Consider the following 15,352-nt stretch of genomic DNA (forward strand, 5'->3'; position numbering starts at 1 on the left):
AGCATTATCCAAAGGTGACCAATGAGTTTTTCTTTTATCTTTTTCCCAAATATCGTTATAAACTCATGGGTTTGGACACATTTGATGTGTATCAGTCCTCTAAGTTTTATTCTTTTTGATGCCCAGCTTTCCAACTGCTGAGAACCCTCTCACATTATCTACTCTATTCTTCGATCTTTAGTCTTCGAGAGCCTCCTTCCTTTCCAGAATGACCAAATATTCTAGGCTCTTGTTCTTTTCACCTCAGACCTGGAATCAACCAAGTTTCAAAAAAACTCTGGTTCATTTTAGTGGGAAATGGTATTGAGACACCCTAATTGAATGCTAAGAATGTTCATTGCCATTGAGTTGGTCATTGTTTCTAGGCCTTTCAGTAGTAGAGCTTAAAACTTTTTCAAGAAAAAATACATCATGACATTATACTGATATATCCAATTCAAATGTAGGATTCTGAGGTTATTCACTCATTTTGTTTTGCGTTTGAATATTTTAACACTAAAAATATTGGTTGCTAACAACATTAACATATTACTTTTTTGCTTTATTGTACTATATATTTAATAGTTTCAAAATAACAATACCAATATTGTTACTAACAATATAATTACTGAAAACTGGCTTAGAATTTTTTGCCTTTTCGTCATTGGCATATTCTCCATTAGGGACATCAATCAGATCACTCCTTTTCTTTTTCTTTTTTTTTTTAATTTTAACTTACACATTGTAATTGTGCATACTTATGGGGTACAGTCTGATATTTTGAAACATATATAGATTGTATAATAATCATATCAGGATAATTAATGTATCTGTCACCATGCATTTATCATTTCTTAGTGGCAAAAACATTCAAAAGCCTCTCCTGTAGCCATTGTAATATACAAAACTTAATTGTTAACTACAGTCACCCTACTGTGCAATAGAATATCAGAACTTATTCCTCCTGTCTAATTGTAATTTTGTACCTGTTGGCCAGCCCTCCCTATTTTCCCTCCCTCTCCAACCCCCTCCCCAGTGTCTGGTAACCACTGTTCTATTATCTGCCTCTATAGTATCAACTTTTTTTCTTAGATTTCACATGTAAGTGAGGTCATGTGGTATTTGTCTCTCTGTGCCTGGCTTACTTCAAACACATTGTCTTCCAAGTCCATCCATGTTGCTGCAAATGACAGGATTTTATTCCTTTTATGGCTGAATAATATTCCACTGTATATATATATACCATGTTTTTCTAATCCATTCATCTGTTGTTGGACAGTTAGGTTGGTTCCATATCTTGGCTATTGCAATTTGTGCTGCAATAAAAATGGGAGTGCAGATATCTCTTTGACATACTGACTTCATTTCCTTTGGGTATATACCCTGTCGTAAGATTGCTGGATCAAATGGTAGTTCTAGTTTTAATTTTTGAGGAACCTCCATACTGTTTTCCAATAACGAGTGTACTAGTTTACGCTCCCTCTGACGGTGTGCAGGTTTTCCCTCTTCTCCACATCCTCACCAACACTTCTTTTCTTTTGTCTTTCTGATAATACGTCATTCTAACTGGAGTGGGGTGGTATCCCATTGTTTTGATTTTCATTTCCCTGATGATTAGAGATGTTGAGCATTTTTTCTATGTTGTTGGCCATTTGTATGTCTTCTTTTGAGAAGTGTCTATTAAAATCCTTTGCCCATTTCTCAAGTGGATTTTTTTTTTTTTTTTTTTTTTGGCTGTTGTTGAAGTTCCTTATATATTCTTGATATTAATCCCTTCTCAGATATAGAGTTTGCAGATATCTTCTCCCATTCTGTAGGTTGTCTCTTCACTCTGTTAACAGTTTCCTTCAAGGTGCAAAAGCTTTTTATTTTGATGTGATTCCACTAGTCTATTTTTGCTTTTATTGCTTGTGTATTTGAAGTCTTATTTTAAAAATCCTCGCCCAGACCCATGTCGTGAATCATTTCCCCTATGTTTTCTTCTAGTAGTTTCATAGTTTCAGGTTTTACATTTATTTATTTATTTATTTGTGTGTTTATTTGTTTATTTATTTAGCTGGTTGGCTGGCCAATATGGGGATCTGAACATGGCTTTACATTTAAATCTTTAATCCATTTGGAGTTTATTTTTGTATATGGGTAGAGGTACGGGACTAGTCTCATTCTTCTGCATGTGGATACCCAGTTTTCCTAGAACCATTTATTGAAGAGATTGTCTTTTTCCCAATATGTATTCTTGGCATCTTTGTCAAAGCAGATCACTCTATGCTAAAGTCACCTGAAATGATTCTTCTCTTTGTGCTTATACCAGTTCAGGACTCAGCTAGCTTCACTGGTTTCTTTCCATTTTTAGGGAATTGTTTTTTACGTCTAAGCTTGTGGGGATACAAATGTATATGCATATTTGCTTATATATTTTTTAAAAAGGAAGAATAAACCAAGAACTAATAAAAATGTCCAGGGAGGGAGAGAACAAGATGGAAGTGGCAGGTATGTACCATGTTTAGTAGTTTTGACTTTGGAATTCTGTCGATGTTTACAGAATTATAAAGCAAATATATTTAAAAGCACTACAGATTGAGTATTCATAGTTTGTCTTTAGGTTCATTTGCTGAGTGAGAATGGAGAATCCCAATTGAGAACATCTGTCCATGGAATACTTTACCAGATGGGTGGCCACAAACCACTGCAGGGGAGGAGAGACTTCTCCAGGAGTCTTCCCAGAAATACCAGCCCACCTTTTTTGAACCTAGAACATAGGACATGGTAATCAAAAGTGGAGTTACTCATATGAGTAGTGGAAAATGACCCAGAAGGAAAAGGAAGAGAGGGCCTTAGGATGGTGACCATAGCTGTGTCGACTCATGAAGGCAGTAGCTCTTCATTAAATAGAGTTTTCTGGACCTGTCCACCACTTTGAAACGTTGTTCTGAACAACCAGCTTACAAATGAGTTTTTAGTACACACTCTACTTGTTTCTCGTATTTGACAAGAGTAGAAATTGGTTTGAGAGTCATGGTTCTTAAAGCCAGGGAGAAGAAATAGAGGAGACAAATGCTGACATAAACCTGTATTGCAGACCACACACCCAACTGGAACGTGTCCTAGCCCTTGGGCTAGACTTACCACCGATTAGCTCAGCCACAGGGTTGGAAACCAGTTGGCTTCACTCTTGCTGGGTGTGCCAAGCGTGGGAGTTAGCTTCTGCACTGGGTTAGAAAGAATCTTTCTTGGTGGAGAAGGGACTCCAAGCCTGGACTGATTGGGACCTTGCTCTCCTACAGATGGGCTACGTGCGGGAGTATATTCTGTGGGCAGCATCCAAATCCCAGCTTCTGGCACACCAGTTTATCTGGAACATGAAAACTAACATCTATCTAGATGAAGAGGGACACCAGAAAGACTGTGAGTATTATGTTATCTTCCCTCTGGCCTCCCTCCTAGTCTTTAACACCTTCAGCAGCTGCCCGGAGGCTTCCGCCACCTCCAGTGCCCTCCATGGTCTGTGCTGCCCCCACCCATAGACCTTTCTCCTTCCCACCCTTTGACAAGGCACTTCTCACCTTTTAACGTGCAGTGGGAGCAGGACCCCTCCTGCATACACCTTTGCTCACCCACCCTCTGGTTGCCACTTGAGCGAGAGCGTGTGAGTGCCTCCTGCTGGGGAGCTGCTTCCCTCCTGCTTGACGTGGCCTGGGACACTGTGAGGATGGGCCAGCCAGCTCAGGGGTCGCCTCAGGGCCCTTCATACTCTTAAAACCTATTGAGGGCTGGCCAGTTAGCTCACTTGGTTAGAGCAAGGTGTTGGTAACATAAAGGTCTAGGGTTTGGATCCCCATGCAGGCCAGCCGTGAAAAACAAAAAATATGTATTGAGAACCTCCGAGTTTTGGTTTATGTGGGCATCAGCTATCAATGTTAACCAGGATTAGAAATTAAAATGGAGAAATTTCTGAAAGGTAAGCTCATTTACTACATGTTAACATAAATAACATCATTTTATGAAAAATAACTTTCAAAAAAACTCAAAAATAAGCAAGAAGAGTGGCATTACTTTACATTTTTACAAATCTTTTCTTTGTCTGGCTTAGTAGAAGACAGCTGGATTCTCATTCTCTTTCTGCTTCTGTGTATCTCTTCCAGTATGTTGTTTAGGTTGAAGTAAATGTGAGAAATTTGGCTTGCACAGACATATAATTGGAAAAGGAGGGTATCTTGGTAGTCTTTTAGGTCATTGAGGATATTCTTCATTGATAGTACACCAAAGTCAATAAGTGGTACTTTCTTAAAGGTTAATTGCAATATGGCATCTGAAACATTGTCAGTGAATTTCTCGTGCCCTGTTGCATTCAAGTCTACTGGTCTACCTTGCACTTGTACCAATGGAGGCTTTTGTGATAGCAAGCAGGGGTTGTTTACAAAATATAGGTCAGCGAGTTATGCAGATCTTCCACATATTGACACATTTCATTATACAGCATTGAAAAATCACATTTGTTAACACCCCACCAATCTTATTAGAAAGGGTTTTAAGCATCCAGAAGCTATTGAGCTCACAGTAGCAGATGCAAGTTTTCCAAAAAAAATTTTTAGTTCTCCTTTAAGTGGCAGGTTCATTTTTTTGTTAATTTTTAAGAAAACATCTGTCATATATCAAAGTCTGAATAACTGTATTCAAATAAATAAATAAATAAATAAATAAAATGAATAACTATTCAGTCTGTCAGTCATCCTTTCAAGTAAAAATAAAATTCCATGGAAAAAGAGGTTAGTTCAGTTCAAAAGTCAGACAAACACCAGGTGCTTCTCAGGACACCAGGTGCTTCAGATGTGACAGGGACATGTCACACACATCCATTTCATCACACACAATATTAAGACACATATTCGGGGTAGTGTTTAATAAAATTAATAATTGTTATCGTTTGAGGAGAGACATTCTTAAGTGACACTGGTTTTTTCTCACTGCTAGTGCATAGCAGTGAGAAGTCCATGACCACTGGTGCCCTTGGGCCCCTGCCCTGAGCTCTGGTCAGGCACCGACATGGCCAGTGTCAACACAGTGAAGGGGCAAAGACGACGTGGTGTGGTCTCACACTAAGTCTGCAGAGCGCACTCCGAGCACCGCCAACCTGGGCGCCAGGAAACACCGCGGGTTTCTTTAGGGGCCTCTGCAGCAGCCTCAGGGACTCAGCTGCTTTGTTTCCTCATCAGCTGACATCGGTGACCTCCTGGAGCAGTTAGTAGAGGAGATCACAGGCTCCTTGTCGGGCCCAGCCAAGGATTTCTACCAGCGGGAATTTGATTTCTTTAACAAGATCACCAATGTGTCAGCCATCATCAAGTAAGTGGCAGCACTTTGAAACCATCTCTGGGATATCGCCTTCCAGTCCCTGCAGCTCATCAGAATAGCCTGGGAAGATTAAAACTGTCTGCCCCTCGGACCCACCGCAAGTGAAGGAGAGACTCCAGCTCTGCTGCTGGGCCTGCTGCTAGTTCTGACGAACAGCTGGGTGGGGGGAGTACTGGTCGGGGGATTCAAGGCTCTCAAAAATAGGGCAAAATGCACAGCCACAGCAGTTTCAGAGAACACATCTTAGTTTCATTCCATACACTGTCCCACAGTTTGAGGCCACTCTTCTCCCTCCAAGCTCTGAAAAATCCTAATGGTGTTGGAAAAACCAGACTTCCTTTGCAGCCACCATCATTGTTTTCCTGGGCCCTCCATTCAGGCGGGTCTGATGCCATCCTTGGACATTGGTGGCATTGCCCATTTGTATGGAACAGGATCATGGAGTTGTAGATGCCCTCATGCCCGGGGGCGAGCCCAGGCAGGACAGCATTGGGTGCCTCACTCCCTGGGCTGACTCCAGTGCTCAGGCTACTCAGACCTTGGTCACTCTGTAGCCTGTACCATGTCTCTTGAGGCCCTTTCCTGGGCCAGGCACTGAGTAAAGCAGTGATACTGGCAGCTTCTAGCCCACAAAAATAAAGGGGTGGGGGAGGTGGCATTTCCTTACGTGATAGTCACATGTCTCCAGTTTAACCCCTCTTGTCCTCATCCTAAGGCAGGAAGTCTAAGGGTCCTGCCCAAAGTAACTCAGCAAGTAAATAACAAAGTCAGCATTTGAGCCCAGAACTATCTGAGCCCATAGCCAGCCAGCTGTGCCTCCAAATGCCTCTGACAGCAAACACCCACAACCCACATGGGTGAGGGGCAGAGACAGCCAGAAAACAGCTCCACCTTTTTCCCCAAGGGTTGTCCAGGCTTCTTGATGAGGAATATAAGGCAGAGGTCCCAGCAAGTAGTCTCCTGGAGGAACTAGGCGTGGCGGGCCCTGCAGGAATAGCTAGAACTGAGAAGAGAGGGTAGCCCAGATAGGAGGGGGCCCTGGACTGTCCCCCCCCAGGGCCAGTTAGTACAGGAGACAAAGCAAAGCATTTCTGTCTTATTTCTCAGGCCCTACCCTAAAGGTGATGAGAGGAAGAAGGCTTGCCTGTCGGCTCTGTCTGAAGTGAAAGTGCAGCCCGGTAAGCAGGCAGCCTCACGAGGCCGACGGGACGGCCTCTTCCTGCGGGCGGGCAGGGTGGGTGTGGAGACAGTGGCTGGCCCGCCCGCTCAGGCATCGGCATCCAACACCCCAGGACCCCAGTCCCTCTCCAGAATCTGCCCCTAGTGAGTTGGAGCTGCTCGGCGGTGGATACTTGTGGTCTTTCTTGCTGCCCACTGTTTTTCTGAAAGTCAAGACACTGTCTTCCACAGCTGTTATCCTAGAAGAGGGTTCCTCAACCCCAGGGTAACAGGAGCAGCACCAATCACACAGACAAGGCAGTGGGGGTGGGCAGGATGGCCCAGGTGTCCTGAGACCATCAGACCAGGGCACCTGTGCCCCCTGAATAGGAAGCTGCTCCTTGGTGCCTATTGGTTGTTGCTATTCAAGAAGCCCAGCCCAGTGTGCTTAAACCTGTGCTTTTTCAAGAAAAGATGAAAACCCAGATTTTACTGTGCAACGATCCATTTTTAAAATGTTGGTGCAAACTTGTTTTTCAAAACCCTGGCCGGCCTGTGCAGACGTTCACACTGGCTGGTATTGGCCATGGATTCCTGGCGTGGGGCCTCAGTTTTTGTTTTTAAGGCCCAAAGCACCCAGTAGTACCAGGTGGTCTCCCATCCTCGTGCTAACCAGGTCCAGCCCTGCTTAGCTTCCAAGATTAGATGAGATCAAGAGCGTTCTGGGTGGTATGGCGTAGATGGGGCCTCGGTTTTAAACACTTCTTCCTACTTGTGTTCAGCTCAGACGACAGCTTAGCTTCTCAGGGAAGGCCTGACATCCACACAGGGCCTCTGTTTCCCCTCATGGGGAATGCCAGAGCTTCCAGGGAGGTGGGGGAAAGAGATGGAAATCATTGTACTACACAGCAATGCACATGAGCCCCTGGCCCCTGGCTCCAGACCATGTGGCGAGTCTTACCCCAGAGGCCCTGAGAAGCCAGCCAGGGCACTAGAGCAGAAGAGAACAGAGGTGGTATCTGTGTGAGACAGCCTTGGAGCTGGTGACGTAAGAACAGGTGAGAGGGAGGAGGAGATGGTGCGCCCCTTCCCTCCCCTGGTGGAGCAACCATTCGGCACCACAGCCAGGCCCATCTTTGTTCCCCAGGAGACCAGGTCCCCTGGTCAGGAGGCTCTCCCTCTCCCACCTTGCTGGGGCTCAGGGAGTGTATTAGTCCATTTCTGTTGCTTATAACAGAATACCTTAAACTGGGTAATGTATAAAAGGATGAAATTTATTTCTTACATTTTGGGGGGCTGGGATGTCCAAAGTCCAGGGAACACATCTGGTGAGGGCCTTCTTAGTGAGAAATCTACAGAGCCCCGGGGCGGCCAGGGTATCACATGACAAGAATGGGCTGAGCAAGAGAGAGCTAATCTACACATAGAATCTTTGTGGAAACTGGTGTGGTCTTCCCGCTGGTCACACACCCCCTGACACTCACCTCTGTCCCTGCGCAGGTTGCTACCTGCCCAGCAACCCTGAGGCCATCGTGCTGGACATCGACTACAAGTCCGGGACGCCAATGCAGAGGTGAGAGCAGCCCACTGTCTCTTGCAGCTTCCTCATACAGGAGCTTTATTTGCTGTGTCACATGTGCCACTTTCTGTTGTTTTTCAGTGCCGCAAAAGCCCCATATCTGGCCAAATTTAAGGTGAAACGATGTGGAGTTAGCGAACTTGAAAAAGAAGGTCAGTGAAGAATTCTGATTTAGTTTGGGATCTAAATGGCTCTTCCTTGCTAATACCAGTTTCTTTGGTAATTTAGCTAATTACCAGCTCACCATAAAAAGATGATGTATATCCATCCATTTGCTCTCTCTCAGTCTGAACCCTCATTTGGCTATGGCATGGAGCTTGTGTGCAGTGACAGATGTGCCTACCCTGGAGATCTGTCTAGGAGGCCCCTTCTGGAGGCTGAGTGGCCTGGGGCTGCTGTGCAAATAACCATAGACTGGGTGGCTTAAACAACAGAAGTGCATTCTCTAACAGTCCTGGTAGGCCAAAAGATGTCGGCAGGGCCATGCTCCCTCTGAAGGCGCTGGGGCAGAATCCTTCCTGGCCTCTGCCTAACTTCTGGTGTTGGCAGCAATCCATGGTGCTTATTGACTTGCAGCTGCATTGCTCCAGTCTCTGGCTCCATCTTCACATGGTCTTCTCTCCCCTGTGTGTCTGTGTTTAAATTTCTCTCTTCTTATAAAGACTAGTCATTGGATTAGGGCCCATGCTAACCCAGTATGACTTCATCTTACCTTGATTACATCTTCAAAGACCCAATTTCCAAATAAGATTACATTCTGAGGTTTTGGGGGGACATTCAATCTAATACAGGGGGTGTGGCCAGCTCTGCAGAGGGGCTGTTGGCCAGTGCAGGGACATGCTTTCCATGGCCTTGCCTACACTCTGGCCCCCAAGCCCACCCAGGCACCCCAGTGTGCAGACACACTCCGCCATCCCCCAGCTCACAGTGTCCAACATGACCCTGGACACACCTGGGTCCTCACTTCACATGAAAATGGGGCTCTGTTTTTAGTTCCATATAAGCTTAAATGTTCTTAGGAAAAGACCCTGGCCAGTGATTCCACCTGCTGACCCATGTTTCTTGGGCCCTGCTGGGCTGCTTGTTCACCTCCATGGGGCTCTGCAGAGATGATCCCTGGGGTTCCTTCCAGGCATGTGAGTGGGGCTCGCCCCTGGCACTCTCAGAGGGCTTCTCACTGCCCTCGGGCTAACAGGTGGCCCCTTCACCTGCACACAGGTCTGCGGTGCCGCTCAGATTCTGAGGACGAGTGCGGCACACAGGAAGCGGAAGGCCAGAAGGTCTCCTGGCAGGCGGCCATCTTCAAAGTGGGAGACGACTGCCGGCAGGTAATGGGGTCAGGCCCGCCTCACTCCAAGGCTCCAGCCACACCAAACAGTGGAACCTCCCGTGCACAGACACGAATCTTTGCTTCTACCCATTTGGCTCAGGTGCCGTGGAGTAAATTCATGCTTCTGCAAAACCCAGTGGTCTTTCTGTCCAGCCTCCTCCCACTATACTTCCAAGGCCCCGCCAGAGGGAACTGCCCAGAGGGGTCAGGCGTCACCTACACCCTGCCAGGCAGTGTGGCCCCAGGAGGACGCTAAGGCCACAGCCTCTCACCCTCGCTCCTCGCTGGCCACTGGGCTTCTGCCCTGCATGAGGCAGGAGGGCCACGGGGGCTGCATGGGTGGGGGGAGCAAGGAGGCCGGGCCACCTGCATCCTGTGCCTCCTCGGTCTCAGGACATGCTGGCGCTGCAGATTATCGACCTCTTCAAGAACATCTTCCAGCTGGTCGGCCTGGACCTCTTTGTTTTTCCCTACCGCGTGGTGGCCACCGCTCCTGGGGTAAGTTCCCCACGCAGGAGCCTGGTGAGGTACCTGTAGTGCCTACCACAGGCCGCCTCAGAACTCGCTCTTCCTCCCCAGTGCGGGGTGATCGAGTGCATCCCTGACTGCACCTCTCGAGACCAGCTGGGCCGCCAGACAGACTTTGGCATGTATGACTACTTCACACGCCAGTATGGGGACGAGTCGACCCTGGCCTTCCAGCAGGTAGCCCCAGGGTGGCCCCTGCCTGGTTGTTAGCCTCTCCTTCCCACCTTGCCGCCCTGTTGGTCAGCTGCTGCCTCCTCCCTTTCCTGCTCCTCAGAGTCTGCCTTCACTTGGGGATAAAATCAGGTCACCTGTAACCTTCCTTGAAAGTCAAAGGAACCTAGAGCTGGACTCCCCAAAAGAAAGCCAATCCTGGGTTGGAAGGAAGGGCCTACTGTCCCTGCACCCCCAGATGCAGCCCCTTTCACTCCGGCTGTCCAGGTCTGGCTGGCTGCCTCCAAGGTGGGGCACAGAGCTGGGGGAGCACCGCATTATGAGCCACACTCTCCACACAGGCACGCTACAACTTCATCCGAAGCATGGCCGCCTACAGCCTCCTGCTGTTCCTGCTGCAGATTAAGGACAGGCACAACGGCAACATCATGCTAGACAAGAAGGGCCACATCATCCACATCGGTCAGCTGGGCCACAGTGCCACCCTTTTCCTCTCCTTTCACCCCTCAGAGCCCAGGGGAGCATAAGAGTTCCCACCCCACAGAGGGCAGGAGGCATGCCCAGGGGCCACCCAGCCAGGAGGTCAGGGTGGGCGTTTGTGTCCATCTCTGAGTCTGAGCTGTTGGCTACCAGGCTGTCCTGCTGCAGAGGACACCTGGGCCCCAGAAGCTGGGGTGGGAGTGAGAGCCAGTGCTCTGGGTCAGAAGCTGAAGCCATGCAGAGCTGGTCTCATCCATGCTCAGTCTCAGCCTTGCTCTGCTTGAGCTGACTCCACCTCTCCTGTTTTCTTCCTCTGCATGCAGCTTGCCTCCTGTCCCCAAGAAAACATGGCCTATAGCTGCCCGTGGGGTGTGGTGGATGCTGGTGTCTCTAAGTCCTTTTTTAACTCCTTGAAACAGGCCACCTATCCCCACCCACCCTAAAACCTGACCCAGTCACAGATGGCTTTTGGGGATTTTGCAGACTTTGGCTTCATGTTTGAAAGCTCGCCGGGTGGTAACCTTGGCTGGGAACCAGACATCAAGCTGACTGATGAGATGGTGATGATCATGGGGGGCAAGATGGAGGCCACACCCTTCAAGTGGTTTATGGAGATGTGCGTCCGCGGCTACCTGGCCGTGCGGTGAGCCGTGTGAGAAGGGACGGCGGCACGGGGGGGAGGCCACTTCCACACCTGGGGCCACTCAGCCAGCAAGGCCAGGCACGAAGGGCCCATGGGAGCATTCTTAGGCTCCCTTTAGGATGAAGGGAATGAGGGTCAGAGAGAGAGGAAGGTGCGGGCAGCCACCTTCTGGTCGCTTCTCTCTGCCCACCTGTGCCAACAACTCCCTCTCACTCTGGGCAGCCAAGTCCTATCACGTTCTACAGTCTCCCAGGTTTGACCTCATCCTGCCAACACCCCTCAGCCTTGAGCTCCCACTTCTGGGCATCCTCCCCACCCTTTCACTAGAGCTGCCACCTGCCACCCCCAGACTGCACGCTGGAGATTGGCATTGTCCTGGTTTCACATAGAGTGTCACTTGGCCAAGGCCATGCAGAAGGATGGGGTGACATCCAGACTCCAACATGGGTTGGTACCGACTTCCCTGCAGGAAAAGGAGGGTCAGGGTGTCTTTTTCTGCATCCATCCCCAGCTGGATGCAGAAACCACAGCTGGAGGCCTCATGTGGGAGGGACCAGGGTAGGACAGCTCAGGAAGGGACTGCTCAGCCCATCCAGGGGTGTGTGTGAGCAGCCCAGCCTGGGCCGTGCAGGGGCTACACACGGAAGGTGCACCAGGGAGGTGGGAGCCTGAGCCTCAGGCTGGCCTCTGTCTACCTCCCTGCATCTCTCCCCAGGCCCTACATGGATGCAGTTGTCTCTCTGGTCACTCTCATGTTGGACACGGGCCTGCCCTGTTTCCGCGGCCAGACAATCAAGCTCTTGAAGTAGGTTTCTTGGCAGACACTCAGGCCATTTGGGGGACAGTCACCCATTAGCTGAGGCTGTACTCAAGATTAGGAACCTTTTGTATAATTGTTACTGTCATTATCATTTCCTTGGAACCCCAGAGCAGAGTCCCTGAGTGAGGTAGTCACCAGATCATATTTGTAAAATGCCCCAGCTTCTGCCAGACACAGCAAGGACATACCAGGGACCCTTTAGTTCCTCAAGGAAGCTGCACCAGTCCCTGCCTCTGGGCCCTGAGCCCCCAGGCTGCAGCAATTATCTCCCCAATGTGTAGTTCTCCCTTAGCCATGGGGCCACTCAGGCTGGGGAGATGCTGGGAAGGGGACAGGGCCCACAGTAGGCCAGGCTTGGCCCTAACAGCTCTGACCCTATCTCCTGACACATGCACACCAGAGGGTACATTTCCAGGGTGTGGCCCTTAGCTGAGCAGATTCTTACAACTGCTTAAGTCCAGTCCACAGTCAAGACCACTAGCCCACCAGGGAGGGGCAGCCTCGCACACATCCATGGGCTAGGAGGGGCGATGCTAAGCCAGCAGCAGCCCTGCCTCGGTCTTTCCCCAGGCACAGGTTTAGCCCAAACATGACAGAGCGAGAGGCTGCGAATTTCATCATGAAGGTCATCCAGAGCTGCTTCCTCAGCAACAGGCGAGTCGCCCCACTGGCCCTCCTCTCTTGGATCCACCCATCCTGCCCCGGTAGTCACTGGGCACATGGCTGGACCAGGCAATGAGGATGTTGTTGTTCCTGAGCCACTCCTCACATGGAGACCCCTGGTCACTCTCAGCCATTTGAGCTGTGAAAGGAACTCTGGAGGAGCAATGGGGTACTGGTTTCGAGGGGCCAGTGCATGCTGAGGGGAACACCTGGCAGAGACCTGAACACTAGAAACTGTGCCGCCCAGGGGTAGGGCTCGGGAGGCCAAGGGAGGCGGGTGCACAGGGCCCCAAGGGGCAGGAAGTGAGGCGGGGACGGCCTTGGGTTCATTCCATTCAGACCCGCCGTTCCTTCCCTGCACCCTTCTCAGGTTGCTGTGTGGGCAGTGACTGAAGGGGCAGGTAGGGGACAGCTGTGATAGGTGAGGGGATGGCTGGAGGGGCATGAGGAGGCTGAGTTCAGGTTCTGAAAGCAGAATCCCAGCTGTGGGGCTCGCCTGCAGTGAGTCAGGTGGCTCTGAGGTGTTGGCCTGAACAGTGGAAGGCAGGCAATGCCAGCAGGTGGAGGAGGGGAGGGAACCTGTAGACATGGGGCTGGGTGAGGCCTCAGGGGGACACTCCACACCCAGACCAGGAGGAGGGGGCCAGCGGTGGGGGCACCTGCATGGGAAACTCCTGGATGAGCCTGAGAGGAAGACAGAGAACCCCAAGAGGTTTGGTGACCTAACAAGTGCGGTGCAAGAAAGAAAGGGCCGAGTGGGCACTGGCTGGCTGTGTGGCCTGGAGGACGGGCCAAAGGAGTGCCACGTGCTTTTGCTGATGAGGGAGCAGAGAAATGGCAGGTAGCTCAGGGCAGATGTGGTAACGCTTAGGTGGAGAACTGCCCCAAAACATCTCTGAGTCAGTTGCAGGGAGAAGTTTGGGGGCAGGATGAGGAAGGTCTCTCCTGAGGTGCTGAGAACAAGGAGGGAGTGGGGATAGGGAGGAGTGTACAGACCCCTTCCAAGTGTCTGGGTATGACAGGCCAAGGGGCAACAGGGGCATCTGGCAGAGTGGTGGCTCCTACAGATGTAAGGCATTTGGCTGAGGAGGGTCTATCCCCCTGGGCCCATTTTGGGGGTCCATTGAGGGTGCGGAAAGGCACATCCCAGGACACTGGCACCTTCAGGGAACTGGGCAGGACTCCACAGTGCACCTCTTTGGACAGGGTGAGGCCCCCAGGGGTGAAGGACTCAGACCGGGGATCTCTTCTCAGGCGCCCTTCAATCTCTCCCCTCTATCTTCCAGGAGCCGGACCTACGACATGATCCAGTACTATCAGAACGACATCCCCTACTGAGGAGGGGCCTCCAAGGCCCCACACCTTCTGCCATGTGTGGGGACCCCCACAATCATGGAGCTGCATGACCACCTCCGCCCACCCCCTCGCCCCACAAGAAGTTCCCACCCTGCGGTCAGAGCAGGTGAACTGCTGGCAGCCGCCATTTCATCCAGTGCAGTTGTTCTTACAGGAAAAGAACAGCAGCCCTCAGAGCCCAGCAGCCGATTCCTCCTTAGCTGGGGCACATGTTGGCATGGCCTTGGTGATGCCATAGAGACTGAGATGACAATCATCTGGTGGTGCTGTCTCTGCACAGGTGTGACTCCTTTGTTTGCACTGGACACATTCCCTACCTGTCTTATTTCATAGGTACATGACGTATTTTCTTGTGTATTAAAAAAAAAAAAACCTATTCTACCTAAGATTCAACCAACGTGGACAAAATAAAAACCCAAAAAAGTGCTGTGTTGGAACTTGACTGTCAGATTTAGTGTCAGGTCCTAAGTGCAGACACAGCCCAGGGGCTGCTGTAGGAGTGTTGCCTGGGCTCCCCGCATGGCCTCACAAGACCCTCTCAGGGCCAGGGCCCAGGTGATGGCTTAACAGACTTGAGCTTCACACACACAAACTCGCCACAACACAGATATACCAAAAATAACACTATTTTTCCTAACTGCCTGCTCCAAAGTCATCTCCCTGAGGGCTGCCATGGAGACCACCTGGCCTGTTCCGCCTATGTCTGTCTTCAGTGTCCTGCCTCTGCCCTGGTCTTTTCCGTGCTGGACAATTATTTCTATTCTGTCATCTTCCTCTTGTTTATTTTCACGTGCTGTGCTCTGGGACCTCAACATCTTTGGGTGACCAGCCCCCAGAACCATCTCCCACCCACCCACTGTGGCCTGCTAGCTTAAGCACTTAGGAAGTGAAGACCTGAAAATGGGTGGGGGTGGGGGGGAACCTTCAGAGGATCAAGTTAAATAGCAGGTAAGGTACAGCTGAAGAGAAAACAATCACTTGAAAGCCAGAAACAATGAAATTACCAAAAATGGAGCATAAAGAAAAGGAAAGTTTCAAGGGTTCAGATCCTCATCTCGGTCAGCCACCAAAAAAACAAAACAAAAAACAGAAAAGGCACGTTGAATGAGAAGCTCCATGGACTTCTAATGAGATTTCCTGAGTTGGTGTAAAACACAAATACTCAGCTTCAGGGAGCACAGTTGAGTCCGGAGCAGTATAAATAAAAATATAAATAAAACATCAACATGTAAGTTAACGTGAGCTTTTTAAAATATTAGGTGGGTCCAAGTGCTGTGGTATTTACAACTAATT

The 15,352-nt window shown here is 49.6% G+C and overlaps 1 protein-coding gene across 5 annotated transcripts in view; it reads left to right on the top strand.

Annotated features, from left to right (window-relative positions):
• Window positions 1-14,471, top strand: part of PI4KA (phosphatidylinositol 4-kinase alpha) — a 124,506-nt gene extending 110,035 nt beyond the window's left edge. For 2 of the 5 annotated variants that reach the window (XM_063085692.1, XM_063085694.1), the window contains 13 exons: window positions 3,264-3,384; window positions 5,193-5,322; window positions 6,439-6,509; window positions 7,990-8,062; window positions 8,150-8,220; window positions 9,287-9,396; window positions 9,792-9,896; window positions 9,978-10,103; window positions 10,439-10,559; window positions 11,061-11,220; window positions 11,936-12,025; window positions 12,611-12,694; window positions 13,990-14,471. In XM_063085692.1, the coding sequence (XP_062941762.1) occupies window positions 3,264-3,384; window positions 5,193-5,322; window positions 6,439-6,509; window positions 7,990-8,062; window positions 8,150-8,220; window positions 9,287-9,396; window positions 9,792-9,896; window positions 9,978-10,103; window positions 10,439-10,559; window positions 11,061-11,220; window positions 11,936-12,025; window positions 12,611-12,694; window positions 13,990-14,041 (1,314 nt within the window). In that variant the 3' untranslated portion in view covers window positions 14,042-14,471. Of the gene's footprint in view, window positions 1-3,263; window positions 3,385-5,192; window positions 5,323-6,438; window positions 6,510-7,989; window positions 8,063-8,149; window positions 8,221-9,286; window positions 9,397-9,498; window positions 9,763-9,791; window positions 9,897-9,977; window positions 10,104-10,438; window positions 10,560-11,060; window positions 11,221-11,935; window positions 12,026-12,610; window positions 12,695-13,989 lie in introns of those variants that run through there. The other 3 variants (XM_063085693.1, XM_063085695.1, XM_063085696.1) reach the window with 3 other exon arrangements.
• Window positions 14,472-15,352: the final 881 nt, after the last annotated feature.

Source organism: Cynocephalus volans, chromosome 2 (genome assembly GCF_027409185.1).
Source record: "Cynocephalus volans isolate mCynVol1 chromosome 2, mCynVol1.pri, whole genome shotgun sequence".
NCBI classification, from domain to species: Eukaryota; Metazoa; Chordata; class Mammalia; order Dermoptera; family Cynocephalidae; genus Cynocephalus; species Cynocephalus volans.